This window comes from Heliangelus exortis, chromosome 9, assembly GCF_036169615.1.
Source record: "Heliangelus exortis chromosome 9, bHelExo1.hap1, whole genome shotgun sequence".
Classification (NCBI taxonomy): Eukaryota; Metazoa; Chordata; class Aves; order Apodiformes; family Trochilidae; genus Heliangelus; species Heliangelus exortis.
The window spans coordinates 15,170,387-15,196,607 of record NC_092430.1 but is presented as its reverse complement, the minus strand read 5'-3'; the positions used below and the strand labels follow the sequence as shown (position 1 = coordinate 15,196,607).

The 26,221-nt window shown below is 45.6% G+C and overlaps 1 protein-coding gene across 19 annotated transcripts in view; it reads left to right on the top strand.

Annotated features, from left to right (window-relative positions):
- The window catches only part of IL1RAP (interleukin 1 receptor accessory protein), a 51,735-nt gene that overhangs the window by 4,806 nt on the left and 20,708 nt on the right, over nt 1–26,221 (top strand). For 6 of the 19 annotated variants that reach the window (XR_011727487.1, XR_011727488.1, XM_071752308.1 and 3 more), the window contains exons 1-6: nt 2,720–2,795; nt 11,651–11,721; nt 22,041–22,326; nt 23,062–23,254; nt 24,959–25,124; nt 26,026–26,097. Coding sequence is in view for 14 of the 19 variants with exons in the window: in XM_071752308.1 (XP_071608409.1) it covers nt 2,788–2,795; nt 11,651–11,721; nt 22,041–22,326; nt 23,062–23,254; nt 24,959–25,124; nt 26,026–26,097 (796 nt within the window). In the remaining 5 variants the exon portion in view is untranslated. Of the gene's footprint in view, nt 1–2,646; nt 2,796–11,650; nt 11,722–22,040; nt 22,327–23,061; nt 23,255–24,958; nt 25,125–26,025; nt 26,098–26,221 lie in introns of those variants that run through there. The other 13 variants (XR_011727490.1, XM_071752303.1, XM_071752304.1 and 10 more) reach the window with 9 other exon arrangements.

The window sequence follows — 26,221 nt, the reverse complement described above, 5'->3', positions numbered from 1 at the left end:
CTAAATGTTTATCCTTAGTGCTGGCAGGGTGCTGTTTAACTATATATTTATAACAATTATACTGCTTGGCAAGAAAGACATGACGTTTTCTTCTCAGAGGGAATTTTTGCTTTTTTTTTTTTTTTTTTTTTTTTCCTTTTTCTGCCTGTGGTTTGTGGTTATAGCTGTGTGGCTGCATGCCTTTATCCTTTTAACTTTTGTCCTAGTTGTAAATAAAAAGCTAATTACAGTTAATCTCACAGCAAAGGAATGAAATTTTTAAAGAGTGAAAAATAACTCCCATCTGTTAGATTTGCAGTCACATTTTGGGGCTTGCCTTTGACTAGGAAGCAAGCCAAAACTTATCTTGCTCAATTTAAAGTTTTCTTAGCAATATTTAAACTGGATTTTTAATCATTTAAAAAACAAACAGAAATGTAAATAGCTTTTTGAATTATGTTTGGCCTTGTTCTTTATGCGCTGGTTGCTAAAAACCTGAACAACTCTTGTAACTTTCCTACTAAAATAAGTTGAAATCCTACTACCAGATTCTATAGGAACAGGTTTGAGACCTTTATTCTGGAAAATAATCTATTTTTCATAACAGTACATTGCTCCTGTCTGCTGGGGCTCCATGAACCCCGCCTCAGCCCCAAAAAGACTTGTTCCAAGGGAACTACTTCTGAAGTAGTTAATATTTAATACAGGCTCAGAACCCGAGTTTTGTGTGGTGGGTATGTGGTTCATTTAGCCCAATCAGCTCCAGTGACTGCTGAGCTTGGGGAATTAATCTGTGCTTTTGCACTCATTTGTTGTTGTCTTTGATCTCACCATCTCTAAATGCTTTAGAGCCATTGAGATGCACAGCTGTGGTCTGAGGTGGGGAGAGGCTGCTACAAATGTGGCTGCGGAAACAGGCAAAGATTTCAGAAGACCCTACTAATGTGCTTGGTTCATGGGACAGCTGTTTATAAGCTCTCTGGTGCCTGACTGTCAAGCAGGCACTACAGTTTTCCTGCACTACAACTGCTGATTGATGCCTCTCTAGGTTTTGTGTAGATGAACCAGAAATTCGTGCTGCTACCCTAACGTATGGGATGGGTTTAAAATCTTCAACCTTAGACACTTACAGGAGCATTGTAAATTTGCTTTTTGCATAGTAAATCACACTGGCAGCAGCTAAAATTTCTCGTTTTCTTTTTTGTTTTGTTTTGTTTTTTTCTCCGAGGTTAGCCCTGTTGCAAAAACCAAATCTCACAAGGCCCTACCTACATAACCAGCAATCTGTTGATTCAGATCTCTGAGATCTGCAGAAAACCCTTATTCTGACAGTAAGAGCCATACAAATTCACTGTAACACAAATAAGTGGATATGTTTTTTGTTTTGAAATAGCTGCCTTCCCTTCAAGCACAGACACCTCCCAGCTGCTGTTTACAAGGAGGGACAATGGAGGAAGGGATGTGTGTTGCTGCCCTGGGTGATGAGGCTGGCAGGCTGTGAGGGGCTTGTAGGGCACCTTTGAAAGGGCACAGATGTGCTGCTGGAACCCAACCTGTGTTGCTGTAGCAAATTGTGGTGGCTTCAGTTGAGCCAGACAGGGCTGGTGTGTTGGGGTGACTGAAGGACATGGCAAAACTGGGATGTAGTGGCATCCCAATGGACCGGGTTGTCGTTCCCCTTCATCCATTCTCCTGCAAATGCAAACAGACACAGCCTCGGTGTGTTTACCTTTCTTTACCTTCCTTGTTCTCTTTTGTCTTGCTGTGTGGACTTTAAGGAGACTGTTCAGTTCTGGATCTGCGGGAGGCTGCACACCCGCAGATATCCCTGACTTGAGGCTACAGAGGTGGAAATGTTTTTCTAGGAGTTAGTGTGTTCTCCTCTTCCCTGCACAAGTGCACAAGGGAGATGCATTTTAGTATTTCAGCCTTGCTGAGTAGCCTTGGGCTGTGACTACTAGGAAGACAAAGGTTACTCCTTTCTAAGCTTCTCCCCTCCTCCTTGTCTGCCAGGTGCAGTTGACTGTTTTTGTTGACAAGAAGTGTCAAAGACCAAGAGGGGGAAACCCAATTAAACTTTTCAAAGACACTCAGTGATTGCTTCCTCTCAATGGAAAATGTGCATTGACTGTAGACCCAGGGCTAGGGTCAGTGTTGATGTGACAATATGAAGGCATCTCCTTCCTGATGTTGAAAGGGCTGAGGAGTGAAAATTTTGGAGACTTGAGATTTTCGGCCCTTTTGCAGCAAGGTTTTAACACACAGAGGTATTTCCTCCTGTCACTGCTCCTTGTAGCCTTTGCAAATGTCAGCAGTGCATATATTGCCTTTTGTTTGTCATTCAGCTGGAGAGATTAATTCATTGCCCTAGTGAGATCAATCATATTCTCCCCAAATAATTGTTATTGATGACTACCACAGCATGCTGCTGCCTACACCTCCCTCTCAGCCTTCTCACTTTGTAGGTGCTGTGGGTCACAGAGCAGACCTTCTCACAGGAGGCTTCTGGACTTTGAAATTCTGGGTGCTGCTGGTTGAATTTAGAGCTGCAGGGATGGAGTTAGTGCAGGCAGAGCCTGATCAAGTTCCCTGTGATGGTGCAACCTAGTATTTGCAGAAGGAAATGTTAGAGACATGGGGAGCAAATGTGATACACGTGACATAGGAAGGGTTGTCTTGCTCAGTGTCTTCTTTTCCTCCTTTGTTCCTCTCTGTACCCAGGGTTTTGTAGTCCCCTTTACAGAGTGCAGCTGTCCTGACTAGGAAGGGACAGACAAGCATAAGAAAGCTTCTGTGATAGTCACCAGGATGACCAGGTGGGTGGGATGGGAACATGGAGGCCCATGGGAGGGCTGTAAGGAGCTCTGGAGAACTGCTTGTAAGTGGGGGAGGCTGGTAGCTCTTGGGCTTTTGGTGCCTTTGCTGCTTCTTTTTCTCTTGCTTTAAATTCTGCTGTGTATTGATGTGTACAGCACATTTACAGAGCGGCCTGTCTGAGCTGGAGGAGAGGGAGTGAAGCATCTCCAAGTCTTATTTTTGTTTGCTTTTTCTTGTAAGGCTAAATGAGGTTATATTAACATGATTAATACATCAGGTGTGGAAACACTGTGTGGCCCAAACTCAGAAAAACTCAGCTGACTTGCTTTTACCCTTGAATAAGTTGCTCTTCCCAGGATACCTGGAGTCACTTGATAAAATCCTTCTCTTACACTGCAGGGAGAATTAGAGATCAGGTCTTCACTGCTGGCAGCAGCATGGTGAACCTGCTGGCAGTGCTGGAGATGTTGCATTGTGCATGGGGATTTTGTGGCAGCTGCGCAGTGAAAGAGATGCTTGGAAAGGGGAGTGAAACACAGTGATGTGGTGCTCTGGAACATGGGGGTGCTTGGAGGCACTTTGCCTGCTGTGTCCCTCTTAGGGAGGTGAGGGGAGAACAAGAAGGGGAAGAAGTTGGCTGAGTACAGAGCAGCCATCCTGGGATTCCAGTCTGCAAGCACTGAGGGCTCTGAGGGGAGGAGATGAAGTGAAAGAGCAGGTATGTAGCTGGCAGCAAGCGTTTGAACTTAAGAAACTCCTGGAGAATTTTTTGAGTCTGAGAGCCCATTGCAGCGAGTGCTCAGTGGAGCTCCTGTTGTGCTAGTGGGGATGAAGAGCTGCAGAGAACTGGCTGTGCCAGACTGGGCTCATGAGGAGACACCTCTTCTGGGAAAGCTGCTTTGGGGTTCAAATAACCCAGGTCAGTCCTGCAAAGGGCAGTAAGCCCAGCTGATAAACCTGCTTGAGTCTGTGTTGTATTCTCTGGATTTGAGACTTGGGGCTGTGTTAGCTTGGGGTTGTTGCTGTGCAATCTGTTGCACAATATGAATGTGCTGCCATGTCCACAGGGATTGTGGCATAATCCCCTAGGACAGGCAGAGGAGTTGCTTACATCTAAAAGACATTAAAAAGGTCAGGAGGCAAAATGTATAAATTAAATGCTTGTTTTCAGATGTCTCCAGGTGCTCCCTGAGAGCTGGGTGGGACTCTTCCAGTGAGAAAGGAATCTCATTCTGGATTCCTTCTGTTTCCTCAGTTCTTTGAGCCATCTTGGTTGTGGATTCCTTCCCTCCTTCCCTCCTTCCCTCCTTCCCTCCTTCCCTCCTTCCCTCCTTCCCTCCTTCCCTCCTTCCCTCCTTCCCTCCTTCCCTCCTTCCCTCCTTCCCTCCTTCCCTCCTTCCCTCCTTCCCTCCTTCCCTCCTTCCCTCCTTCCCTCCTTCCCTCCTTCCCTCCTTCCCTCCTTCCCTCCTTCCCTCCTTCCCTCCTTCCCTCCTTCCCTCCTTCCCTCCTTCCCTCCTTCCCTCCTTCCCTCCTTCCCTCCTTCCCTCCGTTTTCCATTTTATATTCTGGTGGAAGATAACGTGGGTATTTCTTGGAGCTCTCCTTTCACTATAACATCGCTGTCCAAAATAGAAGCATTGTGTCTGCCTGCATGGAAAGCCTCAGCTCTCTTTGAAGCTCTGTTGGAAGCTTTTCATTCCCTGGCTATTCAGACTTAAAAAATAGACTATCTTGGCTGGGTACCTTTTGCTTGTGCACAGAAGTGCTCTTGTAGATCTGTGTTTGAACTTCTCAGTGGCCAGTGTGCATGCATCAGTAATCCATGCTGTTTGATTTCATAGCAGTGGCTCAGCCTGCCCCTCTTCAGCCCACTCCACAGATCTCTAGGTGACAGTCCCAGCTGTTTATTTGTCTTGTCCAGGTGTGCATATATTTTGAGGAGGTGACAGATTATTGAACCAGTTTGTTTCAAATGTATGAAATGCAGTGTGCTCTGCTTGCTAAACAGCTACCAGAGTTTAATCAGCAGCACCCTGAGCTCCAGCAGAGCAGCGTGCAAGATGTGTGGCATTTCTGCTTTGGTGAGCCCTCAGAGGATCCCAGGAGAATTGAAAAGGAGGGGATACTGACTTTCTTCAGATATAATTTTCAAGCTCCTCCCATCTCTCTCATATGCCTAGATAGTACATTTTTCCTTTTCTCTTTGGAGGGGGAAAAACAACTTCTTCCTCTGAATTCTGATTAATAGTGTTAAGTCTGTTGAGCCAGAGGGAAGCCAGGAGGTGGTATCTGAATGTCAACAGTGAATCACAAAATCCCTGCCTGGCAGTTGCTTCTGTGTCCCAAACATTGGCACCTGCAGAAGCAAATCTTGTGCTACCAAGGTAGCTCCCAGAAATTACTCGCTGTTAATGAACACCTCCCTGCTTGTCCCTGAGCCTCTGAGCTTGAGGTGGAGCTGCTGTTTGCTCTGCCCATGGGAGCTCTTGATGTTTTTGAAGGTCGGCCTTGCTCCTGCAGGTTTATCTGCTGTGTTGTAGGAGAAATAGTTTGGGACTGCCACCTTGGGTGACTTCTGGAGTGACACACTGCAGGGTCTGTTCATCCCAATGCTGGGGATTTAGTAAAAAGTAATCAGTAAAAAGCCAGCAGGCTGCAGTGTAGGAGTCCAGGGAGAGGCAGTGGTGGGTGATGGGCAAATGGAGCTGCCTTAGATGCCTGATGATATGTCCTCAGCTGGCAGAGAGCTGGCTGAGCCACTGACAAAGATGATTCTCAGGTTTTCTTGCTGCAGCCTCACACCCCATCCCCCTTCTGGGTACTTGGTAGACCTGAGTGTAAAGCTGTGTGTGAGCACCATAGCTCCCCAGTGCCAGCAGCCTGTGCTTCCAGATCCTGTGTGATGGTGGCCAGCTTTGGCCAAGGAAGACAGAAGATGCTTTGTGCTAGTGATGTGGAAATCCTCTCACCAGGGCAGCTTTTCATCTGACTCCCGTTATCATAGAATCATCATAGAATCATAGAATCCTAGGGGTTGGAAGGGACCTCAAAAGATCATCTAGTCCAACCCCCCCTGCCAGAGCAGGGCCACCTAGAGTACATCGCTTAGGAACGTGTCCAGGCGGGTTTTGAATGTCTCCAGTGAAGGAGACTCCACAACCCCCCTGGGCAGCCTGTTCCAGGGCTCTGTCACCCTTACAGTAAAAAAATTCTTTCTGATATTCAACTTGAACCTCCTATGCTCCAACTTACACCCATTACCCCTTGTCCTATCACTGGTCACCATAGAGAAAAGCCTAGCTCCATCTCCCTGACACTCACCCCTTGTATTGTTTTTCCCTCTGCAAAAATGAGTGTTTAATATTACCTGTGATTCTATCTGGTAAAGGTTCAGACTGCTCAAATCTAAATGTTTCCTTTGGTTCTGATGATATAAATTGCTTTAATAATAGAAACATCCTGGAACCAAATCCTTTCAGCCTGTTCTGTTGTCAGGGCAGTGACAGTCTGATGAATGAATGTACCCCAGGGAAAAGTGCAACTTCAACATCACCCTCACAGGTTCCTGCTTTGGATGTGTCACCTTTGAATGCACTGATGGGGTCACACTTCCAGCTTCTGCAGTATCCCTGACTGCAAGCCAGGTTTCAGCCCTGGCTGCTTCTTGCTGAAATGTGCCTGGCTGTTAGGGAGCTGCTGCCAAGACAAATTGGGCTGCCTGCCCCTAGGAGGGATGGGAAGGATTTTGAGGGTTGTGTTGGGAGCCCTTTGTTGGTCAGCATGCCCATGTTTGAAGGGATGAATGTGGTGTAGTGTGCAGGAGTGCAGGGAAGGTGTGTGGAGCTGATTGTAGTGTTTGTCATCACATTGCTGCTGGTTTCCTCCCTGTTCTGTTCCTGGAAGCTGTCTGGGAAGGAAAATTCTAATGAAAATGCTAATTCCTCATGGGGAAAAAAGTCTGGACTTCTGAAACCCATTGCCTGTCTTTCTGCCTGCATCTCCAGAGATGTCAGGGTGCTGTTAGGTGGCTCAGGACGACAGTCCGTGTGGGACCAGCTTGCTGCAGGGGTGGTTCTGCTTTGGGCAGGGACATGAATGGGGGCTGGTGCTGTAGCAAAGGACTGTGCAGTGCAGTGCCCAAATCTCCTCCGAAGGAGAGGCAGAGTCAGAGAGATGCTGTGCAGACCCTGGCTAAGTGGTTCCAAGATGATTTATGCTACAGTAATTCCACCCTTTGTCTGACTTACTCCTGCACAGACTGAAAAGCAAAAGTGTTTCCTGGAGGGCTGAAGGACCTTCTCCCACTTTCCATTAGTGTTTTTGTGATTACTTTGCTGCTGCTGCTTTTGCAGGCTGCTCTTTGTCTGTCTTTTGGATTCTTTGAATGTACTTGGACTGTACGTCTATTTTCCCCAGAAGAAAACCCAGCAAACGGACCAAGCAGTCTTACCCAGTGCTGCTGTGTGATGCTGCAGGGACCCAGGGCTCCTGGCCTGCAGTGATGTAGGAGCAGAGGAGCTGTGCCTCTCTCCTGAGCTTCAGGTCTGCTCTGCAGCCTACCAGCCCTCAGCCCCAAGTCCACATAGTATAGAAGCAAAGTATTTCCTAAGGATCTCACTCTGGTTTTTGCTGGCCTTTCTGTGTCTTCATCCCTTGTCCTGGGGGCAGCCCTGTGCTCTTAAATATTTTTTTGACTGGGAGGGTCTTAGGACAGAATTAACAGAGGGAAAATATGTAAAACCTGCTCTGGACAGTGTTATTGTTTTTCCTTTTTGAAACTGCTTTATTTTAAATGCCTTTGCAGCCAGAGCAATTAGTAGCAAGGTTCTGAAGTGTGTTTTTGTTCTGTGTGTGGTAGTGTGACTTCTTGGTGAAAAGCAAAATACCTGTCAGCTCTCCCTAGGTGCCTGTGTTTAGGAGGGACAAAGGCATTTTCTTGGAAAGTGCAGCATTATTCTGTAGGGTTGGTACATTGTCTTTGAGAATAGGTGTATGGTAGCCACATTGAGTGCAACAGTCTTCATTAACTATTGGACATCAATCCTGGTTTTTTTAAATAATTTAGAGCGTAGGCTTTGCAGGGCCCATGCTGCTAAAGGCAGCAGTGAACAATTCCTTTCCTAGCTCTGGCTAGGAAGGGTGGGTCTTGAATGGTATTTTAAGTGGGCTATGTTTTTTGGGGTTTTTTTGGTTTTTTTTGTTTTGTTTTCATTTTTTTTTCCCCTGACATTAAAGGCCACTTCTGGCTAGTATTGAAGGAAGAACCAAACTTTTCCACCACCTCTGCTTTTAAGAAGAGGAGACACTTCCATGACTCTGCTCTTCCCATCTTGCTTTGCTCCCCAGTAGACAGAAGGTGAAAGTTTCAAGAATAAAATGCCCAGAAAGGAAAAGGAAGCAATTTGTGATTTGAAACAAAATTAACAATTCAAGTAAGCTCTTGGAAAAAAAATAAACTTCTAGCAACAGCAGTGATGGATTGTGTTCCCCAAGTGCTCTATGAATTATAATTATTAAAATGTTAATTTATGGAGACATTAAGAACACCTCAGAGTGTATCAGTCTCATGAGAAGTTCCTGGAGCCCTGAGGATGTATCAGACCTCTCCAACCTTCTGGCTGCTTCGATTGCCTGCTTTCTAGTTTTGGTGTAATTTCTGATATGATGTTCTCTTCTCACTGATTTGATTCCTGATTTTATTTAGTCTTTGCTTTTGACTTTATTTGCTTGTGTACTAGAGGTGAGGTCTCTGACCTTTTTGGGTGGACGCAGTTGGGTGAAGCCCTCTGCTGCAGCCTGGGGTCTCCCCTCTCTGACCTGGCTCCTTTGGTTGCAGGCAGAGATGCTGGTGTTTCAGTGCTAGCTTGTGGAAGAGGTTGATCAGAGACCACTGGAACTGCAAGGTATAAAGGCAAAATGGCAACATGCTTTCTGATGTCATGAAACTAAGCAGCAGTTTGCTGGAAAAGCCTGAGGAAACTCTTTGATTCCTGGCAAGACATGCTGGGCTCTAGTCCTGTGGCATCAGGTTCTTCCATTATTGCAAAACCCACCCGCTCTCTCCGTGACTGAATGGGTGCAATGAAATGCTCTTTTCCTGGTGTTACTGGCAGAATCACAGTATCTGTCCCAGGGAGAACTGATGATGTTGTGTGACCCCAGAACTGCTGTGGGAAGACATTTCTCTTTGGGGGATATCACAGATTTGGGACCATTTAAAGCAAAGCAACCCAGTGCTAGCAGCACCAGCACACAAGAATTGATTCCCGTGCAGTGTTAGTAGCACGAACCATCAGATCCTGTGGCATTTTAAAATTTTTTTTAAAAATAATTATATGCTACAGGAAAGGAGCTGGACTGCAGAAGCCATCCTGCCCTACAGTTTCCTTTCTCATTGCGTTCCAGCTCTCAATTTCTTTATCAAAGGAGGTGAGTCTTTCTTCAACTCAGTTGACAAATGCTGGCAGGTTATGGTGACAACCCTGGAGCAGCCCTTGACTCTGTGCAGATGCCTTCCACGGCCCCTTCTATTTTGTACAGTGTGAGTGCAGCCAGGGCTGTGGTCAACTGAGCCCAATTCCAGTAATGGAGAAATTGCTGTAATCTGACAGGCTCTGTGTCCATCTGTCTCTGCTGATAAGATCTCTGGAGAACCTGGAATGAACCAGAAGTAAATAACACTGTGCAGGGCTTCTTGCTTTCTTGCACTACCCAGCTATAAAATCAGAATTTTCCTACTAGCAGGCAGAGCATGGAAAACTTAGATACCTTGCTGGTGGGAACAGAGGCCTGGTGGCTTTTTGAGACAGTTGAAAGGAACATGTTCCTATGAGTATAGTTAATGGATGTAAATATTAGCTTGCTGAAGGGTTGATGTATCACTGGGTGAAACAGTAGTTTATTTTGGCCTCAGGCCATGTAAATGGCCTTGCTCTACATGAGAGAAACTCTTCCAAAATCAGTAGTTGTTCCTGCTTGTTTCAGGAGCTAATTAATTCTGATTTGTGCAAAATGCAGCACAGGATCACTGGAAAATAAGGGTGAGTTAGGACATGTGCATTTATCTAATGACAAAATGGAGAGGAAGCCAGTAGGGATCTTCATTATAAGAATGATCCCCCCACTATTTACACCCCCCCCTCTCTTCTGGCCCCTGAATTCCCAAAGTTCCTAACTTCCCCCCAGAAGTGCAACATGTTGGCCCTAAAGAGGTTTTATCTTTCTTAAACACTTCCAGAATGCAGAGTGCTTGATTTTGTTTCCTTTCTATGAAGTCTTCCTAAGTGGACTTGGGAGCTGGTTTTGGGTGGCAGTAGAGAAAGGGCTAATTATCAGCTGGCATTTATGTTTGGATGAGGAAGCAGGGGACCTGTCCTCTCCTCTAGACCCCAAGGAAGAAAACTCAACTTCTCCTCAACTTCTTGTCCATTTCTGAAGGCATTATGGCTTCTGAAGCAGTCTGCAGCCCTTGCTACATGGACTGTGCAGGGAAGAGCAGGCTTGCTCTGGGTTTTCTTTGTCTCTTAGAGATGAGCCCAGCAGAGACAAAGCATTGTACAAAGGCTTTTCAGATGCCAGCATTGAAAAGGAAGGATTCAATATCCACTACTGGATTTTGAGTAGTACAATTCATACATCCCATTCTTGTTCGTCTCTGCAATCTGTGCAATCTTAGGTGCTCTCTGCTTGTGCTCAAAGCCTGTCTGTGTAACGCATATATTATAGATGGTTTTATGCATGTTTAAGAGTTCTGTGGCTTCTCTCCCCACCCTTTTAGCCCACCCTGATGGAGCAGATTTCCTGTCATCTCATGAGTGAGCTCCTGACAGTATCACCATGCTCATTACTGCACCTACCTGGTGGAGCTGTGGTGCTTTGATGAACTTCAGCCTTTTAACCATCTCTTTTCCCTTTGTCATCTGACAGCACCCAGGTATATCAAATGCAACCTTCACTCCATTAATGAGAGCATCTCAGTAAATGTCAGCTTTTGTGACTACCAGCTTATAAGTTGCATCCTGGAAAACCTAGAAACACAGGGATGTGTCATTCTAGTGAGAGAACAACTCTGAGAGCCGAATGCCAGGTAGTGGTAGTGGGCAGCAAGTGAAACTCTGGCTGTGTACATTTATCTCAAATTACAGGAAATTGTGCCCTGTAGCAGGAACAGAGAAGTCTGGGATAGTTTTCTGCCTATCAGTGCTGCTTTGAAAGTGTAAACCTTTGTTCAGAATACTTCCAAAAAGTGTTCAAACCCAGCACGTGGTTGCCCCACAGGAGAAAATGTTCCAAAGAGGGTTTGACTGGAAAAAGCTGGAGCCTTTTTCTGCCTGTAGGAATGTGGTGAAGCAGTCAGGACTCTGGCCTCTTCACAGGTCACCAGCATGCAGCCCTTGCACCAGCCTGGCTGTCAGACATGTCTAGTGCAAACCTGCTTCAGATGCAGCTCACCAGTCCAGTGCTTGCTGCACTTGCTCTTGGAAATCAGCATGTGTGCTGCTGGCACAGCCTCAGTGTTTTGGGATTCAAAGCTTGGAATTTCTAGCCTACAAGCATCTACTTTAATCCTTGTGCTCATGGACATAACCTATTCCAGTGGCTTAAGGCAGTGAGCTCAGCTGTTGTCTTCTGAGCCATTGCCTCTCAGGCTAGAAGAGCTCACAGAGCAGCCTGCAGGCAAGACAGTGCTGCCATACACATGCTTTTCTTAAGGAATATTAATGAAATAAAAAAAGAACATGAAAGGATCATTGGGTGGGCAGAGGAGTAAATGTATATTGTCAGAGTTAAAAAATTGTCTGCAGTGATGAAACATTGTAAAATAACCAGAAGCTCTGTGTGTTCTTTGTCTCAGCAGGATGAAGATGGTTGGTGCTCTGCTGGTTATGCTCTGGCTGTCCGTGGTCACCCTTGGCAGTGGCTCAGGTAAGGATGTGGCACGTGGTGGGTCTGCCTGCTCATTGTGGGAAGAGCTGATCTAAAGCTGGAAGAAAAACAGCTGTAGTCCTTGACATTATTCCTGAATGAAGCAGTTGTGTATGAAATACTTCAGCAAAAGGCTTGAACATGATGTTAGTTCTGTGAGGGTGTTGTATAACGCTTATGCATAGAGGACACGAGCATGGTGCAAACGGATGCTGTAGCAAACAGCAATAAGCACCATCCCAGCCTTAAAGTGCTTTGCAAATTCAAGCTGCCTTCTTGGTCAGTATTATTATTTCCCTTCTGCATGGGGTGAAACCAGAGTTTGACACGTGGTGCTGGTTTGTCTCTGAATTACATGCAGGGTCTGAACTTGAATCTGAACTCAGCTGTTCCTGGCAGGATCTGGAGGGGGTTGAAATTCCGGCTCTCAGATTCTGACTCATGCCTCAGACACGAAAGGGGAGAGGGGAACTTCTTGAGTAAGAGGAGCTCTCATACTCATCTCACTGAGTCACTTTCCTGACAGGAAATATGTTGTCATGCTCACGGCTCCTCTGGCACACATTCAGCCCAGCTCTGGTGAAGAGGCAGATTGTGTGTGTCTCAGCTCTGGACTTCCTATTTGGGGGTGGAAGGGAGACAGCATAATTTGTGGGAGGCGAATGGAGGGAGGAAAGAACAGTCACTGTCTTATAGGGGGGAATGTTCAGAAATAAGGGCAATGCAAAGGATTGAAAAGTCCTCCCATGAGCCCTTGCCCCTCTGCAGTGCTGGCAGACAAGACCCTGAGCAGGTCTTGTATCATTATCTCTTGGGCCACACTGAATTGCTGGGACCAGATTCACCACATGCATCTCAGCAAGGTTCATCTCAGTGCAGGGTTCAGCACAGAGGATGAAGCTTGGGAGGCTTTTCTGCTTTGTTTGCACAAGAGCTGCAGGCATTCATAATAGGCTGGGGCCTTCAGTAGGGAGTGTCCCATCCTGGCTAATGGAGACCTGATAGAAGTGGTGAGCGATGGAGAAAAAACAAAGGAGAAAAGAAAATATGGCCCAAGTATCCTCTGGTAGGGCCTAGGTAGGAGTGCCTGGGGAGGGAGGAACCCAGCGATGCAAATTGCGACTGCTGGCTGGGAAAATCCCCACTTTGCCTGTGCTTCTGGAGTTGTTCTGCTCTCCACCAACGCAATATCCTCCTGCTGAGGCAGCATTATGAGTCTCCACGTGCAGTCATCTTGAGGCTGCTCAGAGATGGGAGGTAGGTGCAATTGAATCAGGATTGCTCAGGAAGTATTAGAGCAACTCTAAAAGATGGGCTTGTCTGAAATGAGCACCCTGACCTTTGGGCCACACAGGCTCGTGCCAACTGATTTGATAGAGCCCTCTGTGCATTTCTGTGAGGTATTTAGTGCTTTTTAAATATTCTTCCTTTAGTTGAGGTTTTCTGTGGGGGATGGTTAGAGCCCTCGTTGAGTGCTGCAGGAACATTTGTCAAAGAGTGATGCATGGGACACATGATCAGTTAAAATAGATTTTGTTTTCTGCAAATCCACTGTAGTGCATGTGTTCAATTTGCTGCAGGTCCATGGGTTACAGGCCCAGTCTTCAGTTCAGAGCTCTCTTTTTGTTCCATGGACATCATAAACCACTTTGGGCTTTCAAAAAGTCTTTTGTTATTCATGAGAGGCTTGGATGGCTGTTTGTTCTTGGATGGAGGGGTAGCCGTCTGTGCAGCCCTCTGTTACACCGTGGGTGTTCCTAGGACTGGCACCAAAAGGCAACTGGAGCTCATTTCACCCTTACAAAGTCATAAATACAGAGCAGTGTGGGAAACTGGGCATGCTCTGAGAACGTTGCGGCATTTGGGCTCGCTTTTTCTGCTTGGAGAAGGGGAGCAGAGGTTATCTGGAGTGAATGCAGAGGTCTGTGCAGAGTCTGCAGCTGTCCCAGTGGTCTGCAAACACCAAGTGAAGCCATGGAGATGGTCACTCTCAGGGGGGAACCTGGCTCCTGGAACGTTTAAGTTGTGTAACTTGGAAGGAATTTGTCATTTTGGCTGACTCTTTTCCTGTGCTTTGCTGTAGCAGCCATACAGTGCTGAATTGTTGGGACCTGCGCGCTGGGGACTGCCCAAGCTGGGGGTACTGTGTCTGCTGAGTTCAGAGCATACAGAGGGGGTAAGGAGCCAGCAATAACTACATTTCAGCTATAAAACACTCCCACTGCTCTGGCTGTAATGCAGATGGCCTTTCCATCCAGTTCAGCCAGCATGGCTGACAATTTCCCTGGCACTGTGTCAGAGTGCTTCAGAATTGTACTTCACCCTACAAGAGACAAATCTGCAAACTTTTCTTCTCTCCCAGATTTTGCCACCAGCACTGTGACTCCAAACATCTGTTCTTTGGGCTCCACTGTTTCTGCTGTGTATGGAGGCTGATGCTGAAACAAAATAATTTGCTGAAAAGGAGCCACAAGCTGGAAGAGGGAAAAAATGTGATTTGAGTAGTACAGAATAAAAGACCTGGAGTCTGAGTCTGATTTTGTGCCTGAGTCTGCTACTTGCTCATGCTGTAGGTGTGGGCAAATCTGTCCTGGATTTGAGAGGATACATAATCTGCAGTGCCTGGGTCTGAACTTCTTCCTGTGACCTTCGGGTCATTGTTTGCAATGGTACTCAGGGTTGTCTGGTTTCCTTGCCTCATCTAAGCCATCCTTACCCAGTTTTAGTATTACAGTTACTTCTTTGGCACCACTGAAGTTGTTTAAATATACACTAGCTTAAAAGAGATGAAAAGCCAGTTGTACAAAAAATACAACAGTCAGGAATAATATCTTCTTGTTTCAAACAAAGCTGTCCTATGTTACATACCAGCTTCTTCATAAGATGTAGCTGTATTTGCATCCCTTGTTCCATTGCTCTCTCCCTGTTAACCGACATACTCTCTCATTCTTCAAAAGCTTCAGCTTTCACAGTGCAAGGGGAATTGTCTTGGGGAATTAGAAAAGCGGGAGAATATTGCTGCTAGCAGAAAAGGAGCAGCCCCGTTATGACTATCTAAAGGATTCACCTAATGTGAGCAGGTAACTGATGTGCACAGACAGCCCTTTGGAGGGAGAAAGCATCGTGTAGACACAGGAAACTCCTGGGACAGTTTCCTGGGGGCTATCAGTGTAATAGGATGAGCCTGGGACTGGAGCCAGCTTCTGCCCAGAGTGACACCCCAGCATGACAGGCAGGGGCTGTAAGACAGCCAGGAGCCTCTGTCCTGGGAGGTTTATTTTGAGGTTTACTGTTATTTGATAAATTATGAGTGTGTTTCACTCCACCATACCAGAGACTCTCAGGCACTGGTTTTGTCTTCTCTGAAGTCTGCTGCAAAGTGCTGGATATCACCAGTGCTTCTGGTGAAGTTCTGACTGCACTGAGCCAGAAGCTGAGGTCTGGGTCCAGAGGTCAGAGCTGCTGCCCGCATCACCCCTCCTGAGTGCAGATCTGCACTGTATCTCTCTCCCATGCTTAGCAGAGAGCAAAGCTGTTACTTACGGCCAAATGAAATTTGCAGATTAATAAATTACTGCCTGTAAAACACTTTGAAGATGGAAAACCCTGCATGGCTCCTCAGGATTATTACTATATAGATCTTATTCTACTGATAGGGTTCCAGTGGCCTTATTTTTCTTATGATTTGTGACATTCAGAAACAGAGTATCTTATTTTAGTGTGTAAAGTCAAAAGAAAAACAGATTAAACTGCATTATTGTTTTCTAAAGAGACTAAATCCCTCCCCCATCATCTTCTCCTGGGATTTCCTGACTTCCTCCTACTCTTCCAATCTCAGCTTCTTGCTGTCCTAATTTAGGACCTGATTTTATAACCATCCATACCCATCTCTGAGTTATTGTGGTTGTAGAAATTTATGGTGCTTGGTGGCATGAAGTTATTCAGCACTGGGGGTGTTGAAAGGTGCATAGCCCTGAATTGGATTGAGATAAAACCTGCAGAGCATCCCTGGGTGCAGATGTGTATCTACAAGTGCTGGCCTCCCTTACCAGCCAGAGTTGTGCCTGCTGAGGAGATAAAACCTCACTTCTGCTTCTTATCACCTGAGGAAATGGGTTGTGAGGGGTGAGTTTTGGGCTGGCATCAATATGATGTGATCCATCTGCCCTGAAGTGCTGAAACACGTGGAGGAAAGCTGCCCATTTTGGGTGGGTTGCTGATGTGATACTGGGCAGTTGCTCCTGTGTGTGTATCAAATAGAGTGTCAGGGGACATCAGGGAACTGTCTCCTACCCTCTCTTATCCATCATGTCCCCCTGCAGCAGGTGTGCTCTGAGTCTTGTACATTTTATTGCGCAAGTGATTTCTGCCAGGTTCAGAGACCCTTATGGTACATTTTACTGCCTGCTGTGTTTTTTTCAGCTCCTGTCCTCATCTGAGGATAACCACTGCAGTGTTACTTTCATGAAGTCATCTGTGTGGATGTTTGTGGTGGGCAGTGCGGAATTGTTGACAGTATTTTAAAGCAGGCAACAGAGACCCTGGCTCAATGCAATAACTGGGCTGCATGGGTTTAACTAAGTGAGCCTGTGGCAGAGCCAGGAGTTGAGTCTGGATGTTACCAAGCCCCAGACTGCTGTCCCAGGTGCAGAGGAGCACTGCCAGCTTGAGCACAACTCTGTGGTGCTAATCAGGTAAACCTCCCCTTCATGCTGCTGCTCCTACAGATGATTTTGCAACAGGCCATTCTTTTTCCTCTGTCTGGCTCTTTTCCACCCGTGTTGCTCTGCTTTGCTTCACGCAGCAGTTTCCTCAATGAAGTGGGATGGAAAGTAGCTATTTGCTCCTTTTCTGCTTCAGGCTTTGAAGCAGTTCGTACCCCTACCTTTATAATTTTGATCTCATTTTTTAAAAAAGCCTCCAGCAAAGCATGTCAAGCTTGATAGAGAAAACCAAATGCTTTATTTTTATTTAGCCCTGTTGCTGGAGGTAACCAAAATACTATATGCCACATGCAGTAAACACAGCTTTACGCACAGATAGAGAGTGAAGGTATGGAGCTCATGGTGGAAGAGGTTTAAAAGACACAAGCAACTGTCCTTCCCCATGTTGCAGGCTATGCTTGATAAAATAAGGAAATTCAGAGTCAGAAGCTATGGGCTCCATTACAGGAACATAGTTTTTTCATTGTTGTCCCTTGGCTGTTTCCCTTGAAATTAACAGAGGAAATTACACGATCAGCTTTTTTTTCATGAGTTTGGCAGAGGCACAAACTGTCACACCTGTTTAAATGATACTTTCATGAACTAAAGTTAACCGCAATGTAGAAGTGCTTTTGGAAATGATGAGCCATTCTGCAACAAAACATCGTTTTCCTTCTTCTTTCCTTGGATGTCCTATCTATTTAAGCAATAAAAGCATCTGGGGGGAGAGAGAGAGAGAGACTATCCTTGTGTGCAGCATCCACTGAAACTACTTCCGTGGGCTCATCACAGCTCAGTGGCAGCATGGAATGAATATGGTGAGACTTGGAAGAAGCATAAAAACCATGTTGCTGGTGCCATTGCAGCAGAACTGTATGGCTGAGGCTGAGCTGTGTGTTGGAACTGGTGATGGGGGGGGTTGTGCCAGGACACTCCTGCTTACTTACTGTGTTGGAAATGGTGTGGGAGCAAAGCGCTGAGGTTATGACAGGCATTTTTAATGTGTTTCCACTGGAAGTGAGATTATAAATTCCTGTAGAGATCATCTACCTTCCAGGTAGAGCCTCTAAGGCAGTGTTTGAGCTACAAACAGGCTTTGGGAATTCTCTGGCCACTATCACTGCTGGCTGATCCTGGCTATAGCTAACCCAAGTTCTCTTCCATTCCCAGCAGTTTCGCTGTATTTGGGTCTGCGCCTCTTCTCCCAGGGAAGATGTTATCGTTTTGTTTTGTTCCATGCTACCCTCCCTGTGCTGCATTGTATGGTCAGATGGGATACAGACCAGTGGGAAACACTGTCCTGCCATGCTGCCCAATTGCTCAGCAAAGTGCACAGCCAGGGAGCAGAGTGACCTGGTGCTAGATATGTTTGTGAAAGGCAAAAGGAAAAAGTGGAAGAGCGGGTACTCCTGGCACTGGTGTCAATGCAAAGTGCACCCACGTGTGGCTGCTGGCCACAGCTTGTACCTCCTGTTCTCCAAGCACAGCTCCTCCATTCAGCCTGCCTCCCTCTGCTTCCTTCTCACTGACTGCTGTGAGCTTGGAAGAGGGTGAGGGAAAAACTTTTTTTATGTTAAGGTAGTAATGATTAATTCTTTCTTAATCACTTTGTGTGACCAGCTTTTTTCTGCCTTATTGATGCTGATTCTTGCATCAAGCTAACTGCTGGCCTGGCTGCATTCCCTGGCTGGAGGCTGACTCATTTCAGCTCTGTTTCTAGATAATGCAGCAGGGGCAGCTGAAGAAATTAGGAAGTTGTTGAAAATAGTGCAGCCCCATTTGCTGCTGAAATGCTGTGGGCAAGAGGAGGGTTGCAGTATTGTTGAACTGGCAGCATTGGTGACTCCCTGTCCTGCTGCTGCTGCATGGTCCCAGGCTGCATGCAAGAAAGGCCCCCTCCCAAAATTAGAGACTATTAAGAAGGGTGCATCAATTTTACAAATGGCAAGGTAATTTGTGTTGTCATGATATATGGTTTCTCATAAGTATGGCTCTGTTTTTTCTTCACAGAAACTTTAGCTAGGGGAAGCCTTTGTAGCCTCAGGGGAGAGAAGGGATGGAGCTGGTAGAGTTTTGGTGGCTGAGAGGTCACTTTAAAATGGAAGTGCTTAAAATGCATGGAAATGCCGAACTGTGGACAAAATGGAATGGCATTTCTTGATGTGGCTTTACTCTAGTTTTCTTTTTTGATCCTGGGTTTAAGCAGTTTGTCTGTTCTTGAAAAATCCAAATAATTGCACCATTTTCATATGTTTTGACTGTGTGGGTGCTTGTAATGGGTCCTGCAGGTGCATCTTGGGACCATTTCAGGTGTGTGTATTCAGATCTATGTTGCCAAGGAAGTAAACGGCAATAAGTGAATGGGAAAGGTTTCCAGAAATGTCTGGTTTTGCCTTTATGTAGCTGAGCAATGTCATTATTTTTCTTTTCTCTCATTTGCTGCTTTGCATCTGGAGAAGCCATTTTCTTCAGCTTTGGCTTCTGAGGAGGAGTCTGTTTTGGGATACCTGGTGTATAAAGGCATTGTCAGATTCAGAAACAAGACAGATCTGTCCCTTATATCAGTAGTAGATACCCTTTTGAACACAGATTGCAACACACAGCCCAGGAAAGGAAGACATTTGGAGTTAGCTTTGCTGGTTCCCCTGGTTCCCAGTGTGCATCAGGGAGGAGCAGAAGGTGTTTCCTTCTAGCATGCATGTAGCTCCCTGTATGCCTATATGTAGCCTGTATATAGCTCCCTCATCTCTTCAGCAGTTTCCTCTTCTAAGCTGGCTGGGCTTGACCCCTCTGCTGGAGTCTGTTGCAGGAGTGCATGGCATGAGGAGGAGGGAAGCTGTGTGAAGCACTACAGCTTCTGTCCTTGGTGTTTTATGCATGAAGGAGGTCTCCAGTCCATGGTTTCTGCCATCTCTGCTGCGAGCAATGGGGTTGTGCAGGGCTGGCTTTGTCCTGGCAGCCAGGAGGAGTCCTTGCCAGCAGGGTGGCAAGCAGAACCTGCCATCTAAAGCTGCATGTCTGCTCCTGTGGTCCATGATATAGCTGCTCATCATCATCAGGGTTATGTGCTGTGCTTGGGGTTCAGCTCAGAGCAACCATTACCCCCAGGCAGGATGCAGGCTTGGGGAGCCTTAGGACTAGCTGTTTGGTGTGATGGTGTTCCTTAAGTCAGACAAATTAGCCAGATCTGACACAAACTCTCAAGGTACAGCTTTTATAGTAAGCAATAATATCAGTCACCTCTTCCCCAGCCTGGAAGACAAGGCCCATATATTGCTTTGAAGTAACCTAGAAGGAAGAAACAAAAAATGAAGTAGTTGTATTTATTTTCAGTAATTCGTTCAGGTAGAACGGGTAAGTAGTTTTACCAAGCTGATTTATGATCTGCTGCAAAATGCAAGAGCTGTTCATGATTGCAAATTTCATTGATTTTGACTCCAAGAATTTCAGTACTGTAACGTTTTATCTAGTTTTCCTCTGCTCCAGTCCTGTCATTTGAAGTAATAGGGACAATTTGCCTTTATGGAGCCCAAGGGGAGACAGCAAAGTCAGGTACCGGGAAGATAATCCGTGTGTCCTGATTTACAGACCCAGGTCTGCTCCTTTCAGAGGGAAGGCCTTTTTTAATAAAAATGAGTGTCTCCCTCCATGGGTAGTAACCAGTGCTTTATCATGCAGTTAGCAGGCAGTCTCTGGCAGGCTCATGTCTCATTTACCACTCTAGGGAAACTCGACCACACCTAATCCAGTAGCTTGACCCCACCAACGTAAAGCAGCATACTGGTTCCAGTTGCCCTTGACCATGGCAGTGACTGGTGACTCTGCACTATGTATAAGGTTTTCAGTAGCAGTTTGGACTTCAAAAATGATCCTGGCTGTGGTAGCAGCCATACGGGGTTTTGAAAGAAAAACCTGTTTCTTAGATGCTGAGCAATGGCAGTCTCCATTTGGATCTGAGGTTCTACTAGTAAATATTTGTACTCTGGGTAGCTTCTCTTCCTCTTCCTATCCCAATTCACTGTCTTCCTCCAGAGATAGCTCTCTGTCATATGGGTGTTTGGTGCACCACAGGAGGAGAAGTGCAGCTTGTATTTACCTTTATGTGTAAACCTGCCAGAAAACATTTCTATTCTTACTAGCCCAGATTCTTCCTTCTGACTGACTGGCTATTGCCAAGCCACTGGAGTTAGTAGGGCTGCCTTTTAGTTTTGTGGTCCCATCTACTTAAAGGTAATCTCTGCTGTTTTAAATTAAGTATGAATTTGGGGCCAAGCTACATCCCACTGTGTATTCAAGGAAGATAAACTGCCAAAAATCCAGCTTTGGGCCTGTGAAGTCAGTTTAGAAGAACTGAGCTCAAAGAGCATTCCTGTGTTCTGTTTTTCCTCTTGTTTCTAGTTCTAATGTCTGCAAACAGGCAAGGCTCTGGTGCCTGTGATACACCCTGACACAGCTCTCAGGGGCCGTGCAGGCAGCACACCTCTCTCCCGTGCCTTGTTTGGGGATCTCAGATGTCTGCCTGCCTAGCCAATGCCTCCCAGCAGCTTCAAGAGATGCTCTGGGAAGCCTGCTCTGCCACACTGGGCCTCCTCAGCGTGGGGAGACAAGAGATTCAGTGACAGCATCTTCTTGGTGTGTCATGGCTGGTGCTGGCAGTGCGGGCTGCTCTCAGGTGCGCTGACACCTGGGTACCTGTGCTTTGCTTGCATCCAGTCCCTTTGTGTCTGGGCATCCTGGCGGGTAAGAGGAATGGAGTGGAAAAGAGCACTCAGAAGAGAAATAGATTTTGACTGTCCTGTTTGTCCTGATTCATGGATTAAAAGTGCAAATTAAAAAAAAAAAAAAAAAAGGCATTGCAAAGCTTTTTCTCCTGCTGCCCAGTTTGTGTGTCAGCCTGAGACACTGAGCCTGTTGAGCTGTGCTGGGGAATTGCACTTGGGGGCTGCCTGGGGATCCCCAAGAGAACCTCCTGCCACCTCCTCCATGCTGTTTCTTCTGCCTCTCAGCCTCCATTCTCAAACTTCGCTAAAAAAAGTCACTACACGTCACTTACTTGTGCTTGTACTCTTTGTCGTTGTGGCGGGCATGGGCGTTGCATGAATCCAGCACAGGAAAGACTCCCTGCTACCAGAACCCACCGTCCAGCTTCATCTGGAAGGGGCATTGGCCTGTAGGTCTAAGGCAGAGGTGATGTTTGCATTATTTTTTCCCCTCTTATTTCCACACCTCTGTTTCTGTCTTCCTTGTCATTGTGTATGACTGCATAGCATTGTATGACTACATTGCATTGTTTTCATCCAAATCTCTATACACACACAAGAATTTAGGGTTGAATTTTCTTGGGTTTCTCTAGGAAGCCTTGTCCTAATGGGTTATAAATATCTTGGAAGAAATGTAGGTGTGCAAATGACAGCAGAGGTTTGCAGGTTCTGTAGAAATGAACACAATATTCTTACTATGCTTTGTAAAAGCCTGGTTTGCTTCCACTGAAAACGCTACATCTTTGCCTCTGATTTTAAGGGGGACAGGAGCAAGGACTGAGTGGGCAACACGAGCAGAACAGCTTTTCTCCTGCAGACTTGCAAGCTAAGGTACCTTGTTTTTTTCTGGCTGCAGAACGCTGTGATGACTGGGGAGTGGACACCATGAAGCAGATCCAGCTTTATGATGGGGAACCTGCCAAGATCAAGTGCCCCCTTTTCGAGACCTTCTTGAAATACAACTACAGCACAGCCCATTCTGCTGGCTTAACCCTGATCTGGTACAGGATTGGGCAGGATCGGGATCTGGAGGAGCCCATTAATTTTCGCCTGCCGGGCAATCACATCAGTAAGGAGAAGGACACCCTGTGGTTCTGGCCTGCTCTTCTCAATGACACTGGGAATTACACGTGCATGCTCAGGTAGGTGGTGTGATGCAGCTTGTGTATGGCTTCAGTGTAATTGAAGGACTTTCATGAAAGTGGAAGAATTATGCTGTTAGCAACAGATTTTTCTGTAGGGAGAAGACTATTTACATAAGCATTAATGGGAAAAGAATGTTACAATTACAAGACCACTCAGTGCTGAGCCAATTTACATTGTAATAATGCTTGGAGCCTTGCAAACATTAATGAGTGTGACTCTTCTTCCTAGCTGCAAGTGTCCATGAAAATATTATTGCTGAGCCCATGGCAAAATCCACAGGCATTCACCATTAAGAAGTGATCTGTATGTCTGGAGTAAAAATAGCTTCAGATGCAGGGGTAATATTTTGACTGCATGCTAATTTGGCAAAGATTCATGAGATTCAGACTTCTAGGAAATTAAAAGTGTCTGTAAGTGTGGTACAAAATGAACATAGCATCTGCTAGGCACTGAGCAGAAGAGCTCTTTTTGATCTTCCTCACATTGTCTCTTGTTCATCATGTCTTTGACCCTATTATTTGCTTTACCAGCAGGGGAGTGGTTGCTTCTTGTTAGTCATCTTTACAGGCTTTTCTGAGCTAGTGTGCCAATCTCTGGTGATGCTTTCTTATAAATAAGTCAACATAGCAGCCCTATGATGCTCATTACTGCAGATGTGTTTTGTATTTCATTCTACTGCTATACAAGCAAACAAATTTCAGTTAATCAGCCCTATCCTCCTCTGTCCTTAGAAATACAACTTACTGCAGCAAAGTTGCATTTCCCTTGGAGGTTGTTCCGAAAGACCAACACTCTTGTGTGAGCCATTCGATAAAGCCCACTGAGGAGATGTTCTACTTGGAGCACACCAATGAGAAGATCATATGTCCAGATATTGATGGGTTTTACCCTGCTAGTGTAACACCATCTGTCAAGTGGTACTTGGTAAGAAGGACTTATCTGGGCACTGGGGGAATGCAGTGTTGTATCTAAAAACCAATAGTTGGCATGAGAATCATGGAACTGTGTTTCAGAGACTCTCCAGTGAAGCTGTTGATGATGCTTTACTAATTTTAAGAAATTTGTTTCCAAGTGTAAAACTGCTCTTTGAAGGGAACTGAGAGCTAGCACAAACTTTTTTGACCCTCAGTTCAGCTGTGGACAGTACACCTGACCTGCTGTGTAAGCCAGTCACTGCCCTTGTAAAGGAAACTGAGATTCCTATTCCCTCTTCTGTAAAAAACAAACAAACAAAAAATACCACCACAACCAAAAAACCAAACCAAAAATAATGCAACACATCCGAATGAACAGCATCCTTCCTGAATTTCTTTGCAGTCAGGAAATGAAGTTGTATATTGGGACTCTGCAAGGACCATGGGTGCCCCATTTGACAAAATTCAGCAAACTTCTTTTCTGGAAGAGATGGAGACAAACCTACCCCACCTGCATTACTGCTGTGATTATTGGGCTGTCTCTAGCTATCCTCAGGGTCTTGTCTACAGAATTACTGCTCAATTTTATTAAATTTTGACCTCTGTTTTTCCCTAGATGGGTGCCCTTAGTCAAAACAGTAAGAATGCTCAGATAATGCACAGCTGTAAGGTTATGGGACTGAATTCTCGGAATCCTAAAAAGTGCTTTTGGTTTTCTAGGTAGAAGGTTCTGTATGAGTGAATCTGACAATTAAGTTGGCAACAAATGTATCTACTGATTAAAAAAAAAATAAAATAAACCAAAAAACCCCAAACACTCCCAAAGAAAAACCTGCTCTAAAACCATTCAGGAAAAATTTACTTTTTTATCCAAGAGGAGCAGTTTCACTCCAGTAGCTGAAATGCTTCATTTGTACCATTCATTGAAATTCACATCTCAACAATCAGTTAGCACAATGAAACAAAGAGCCCCATGGAAGTAATTTTTCAGGCAGCAGCTCATCCCAGGCCTAATAAAAATCATTAAAAATGGTATATGGACCCTGTCTTAAACTGCTCCATTAGGATGTATCTGATTTGGAAGTGTACCACTCAGAAATTATGTCCTAGGAAATAAGAACATGTTTAGGTTTTATGACAACCAAGATGTCATCTGCATAACCCCTTTCTGAAAATGGATCTCTAGCTTGTTACTTGGCAGAGGTTTCCTGTCTCACCTGACAGAAATACAGAAGTTATTAAGGTTTCTATACTACAGATTCTTGTTTGCTGGTTGCCAATTTTGTAGGCCTCATCCTCAGCTGAAGTCAAGCAGGGTTGCTTGGTTAGTCCCAAAAGAGTGAGACATGGGGACATGTCCTTTCTTCTTAGTAACCATTTGTGAATACATCAGCATTTTCTTTCTCTCCTTACTTCCACTCTTCACTCTGCTGAGCTGCTCACTTTGATTGTAAAGGTACTTCTAGACCAGAGATCTCTCTTACAAATCTTTCTGTATTTAAGCGAAGATAAATCTATTAGGGTCATCAGCTTCATTGCCTCATATTATTGGTTTGTATGCCAGCATGCTAGAAGCTCATGGTATCTAGGCCAGACCTATATCACAATCCCAATTACCATATTCATAGGTTAAAACCAGATTTTGTAGTAGCCTTAAAACCAGTATCTTTACTTCTGAACCACAAAACTCAAGTGTTTTTCTGCCTGGTTCCAGAATTGCCATTTGGTGGATGGCTTCTACGAGCGGTACCCCCAAGGGCCCAGGCTTGTCATCGGCATTGTCCGCAGTGCCTATAAAGGGAATTACACTTGCATTGTGACATTCAAGGACCACGGAAGAACTTATACTCTCACCAGAACCATAAAGATGAAGGTGGTAGGTAAGAATGACTTTAAAATGTGTACAAAGTCCAGTGGGTAGCTGCAGAAGTGGTGAAAAGAGTTTGTCACGGGATTCATTTAAGGCTGTCCTGAGTCTGCGTTACCCAACTGACCTGGGATGTTTTTGCTTTCTGGGGTCAGTCTTGTGTGACTGCCCAGTTGCATGGGAGGTCTACCCACCTCCATGTCAAATGCCCCAAACATCACAGAGGGTGACCAGGTTTAGGCTGGCGAGGTACAGCCTATGAGACGGCCAGGGGTACCCTCTGCTGGCATGTGAATGCATAACCCTGGCACTCTTGCTCCTTTTTGTCTACAGTGCCCTTTGCTCAGCATTATTTGTGAGATTGTCCCTTTATAGCCGAATTGGCTTCATATTCTTGCAATCTCAAAGTTTTGTGTGCCTGAAGTTGGGACTTTTAATTGTCCAGACAGGGCTCCAGCTACCCAGTCCATTTCTTGGACAGGTCTATCCCAGACACAAGGGCTCAGCCTACCTGCTAGAGAATTACAGACAGAACTTTAAAACTCAGTGAACAGCAGAGCACATGCTGAGCCCCATGGCAACTGCTGCTTTAAGAGCAATAAAAAGAAGCAGCAATAAAAAGAAAGTGGTACAGGTTGTACCTTGTTGGGAGATGTTGTGTGGGAGCTGAGGGGTATGGAGCTCTTCTGATGTGAGATTTACCCTAAACTTTGGAGCAGCCTCCAAATCTGGGACTGGCCCCGAGTTTAGGGACTAGGATTAAATTTCTTTTTGCATGGAACTCTACAGCAGCACTGTATCAGAAGTTAGATTTGCGTATGTGTAGCAGGGCATGAGGGCATCATGAGAGAGCTTGCAAGGACCCTAGGTTCTTATGAAGTCTGAGTCTCTGTGGGGACCCTTTTCTCCCACAGGTTCTCCAAACAAAGCTTTGCCACCACAATTCATCTCTCCAAATGAGAAAGTTGTCTACGAACTGGAATCAGGTAAATTTCAATGCTTGCTTCTGCTGTTGCTACCCTGGCAGCCTGTCCTCCGGGATGAGGAGATGCAGCCAGGCACATCAGCTGTCCCATTCCTCTGCATCCCTTCACAGATCACATGAGCTGC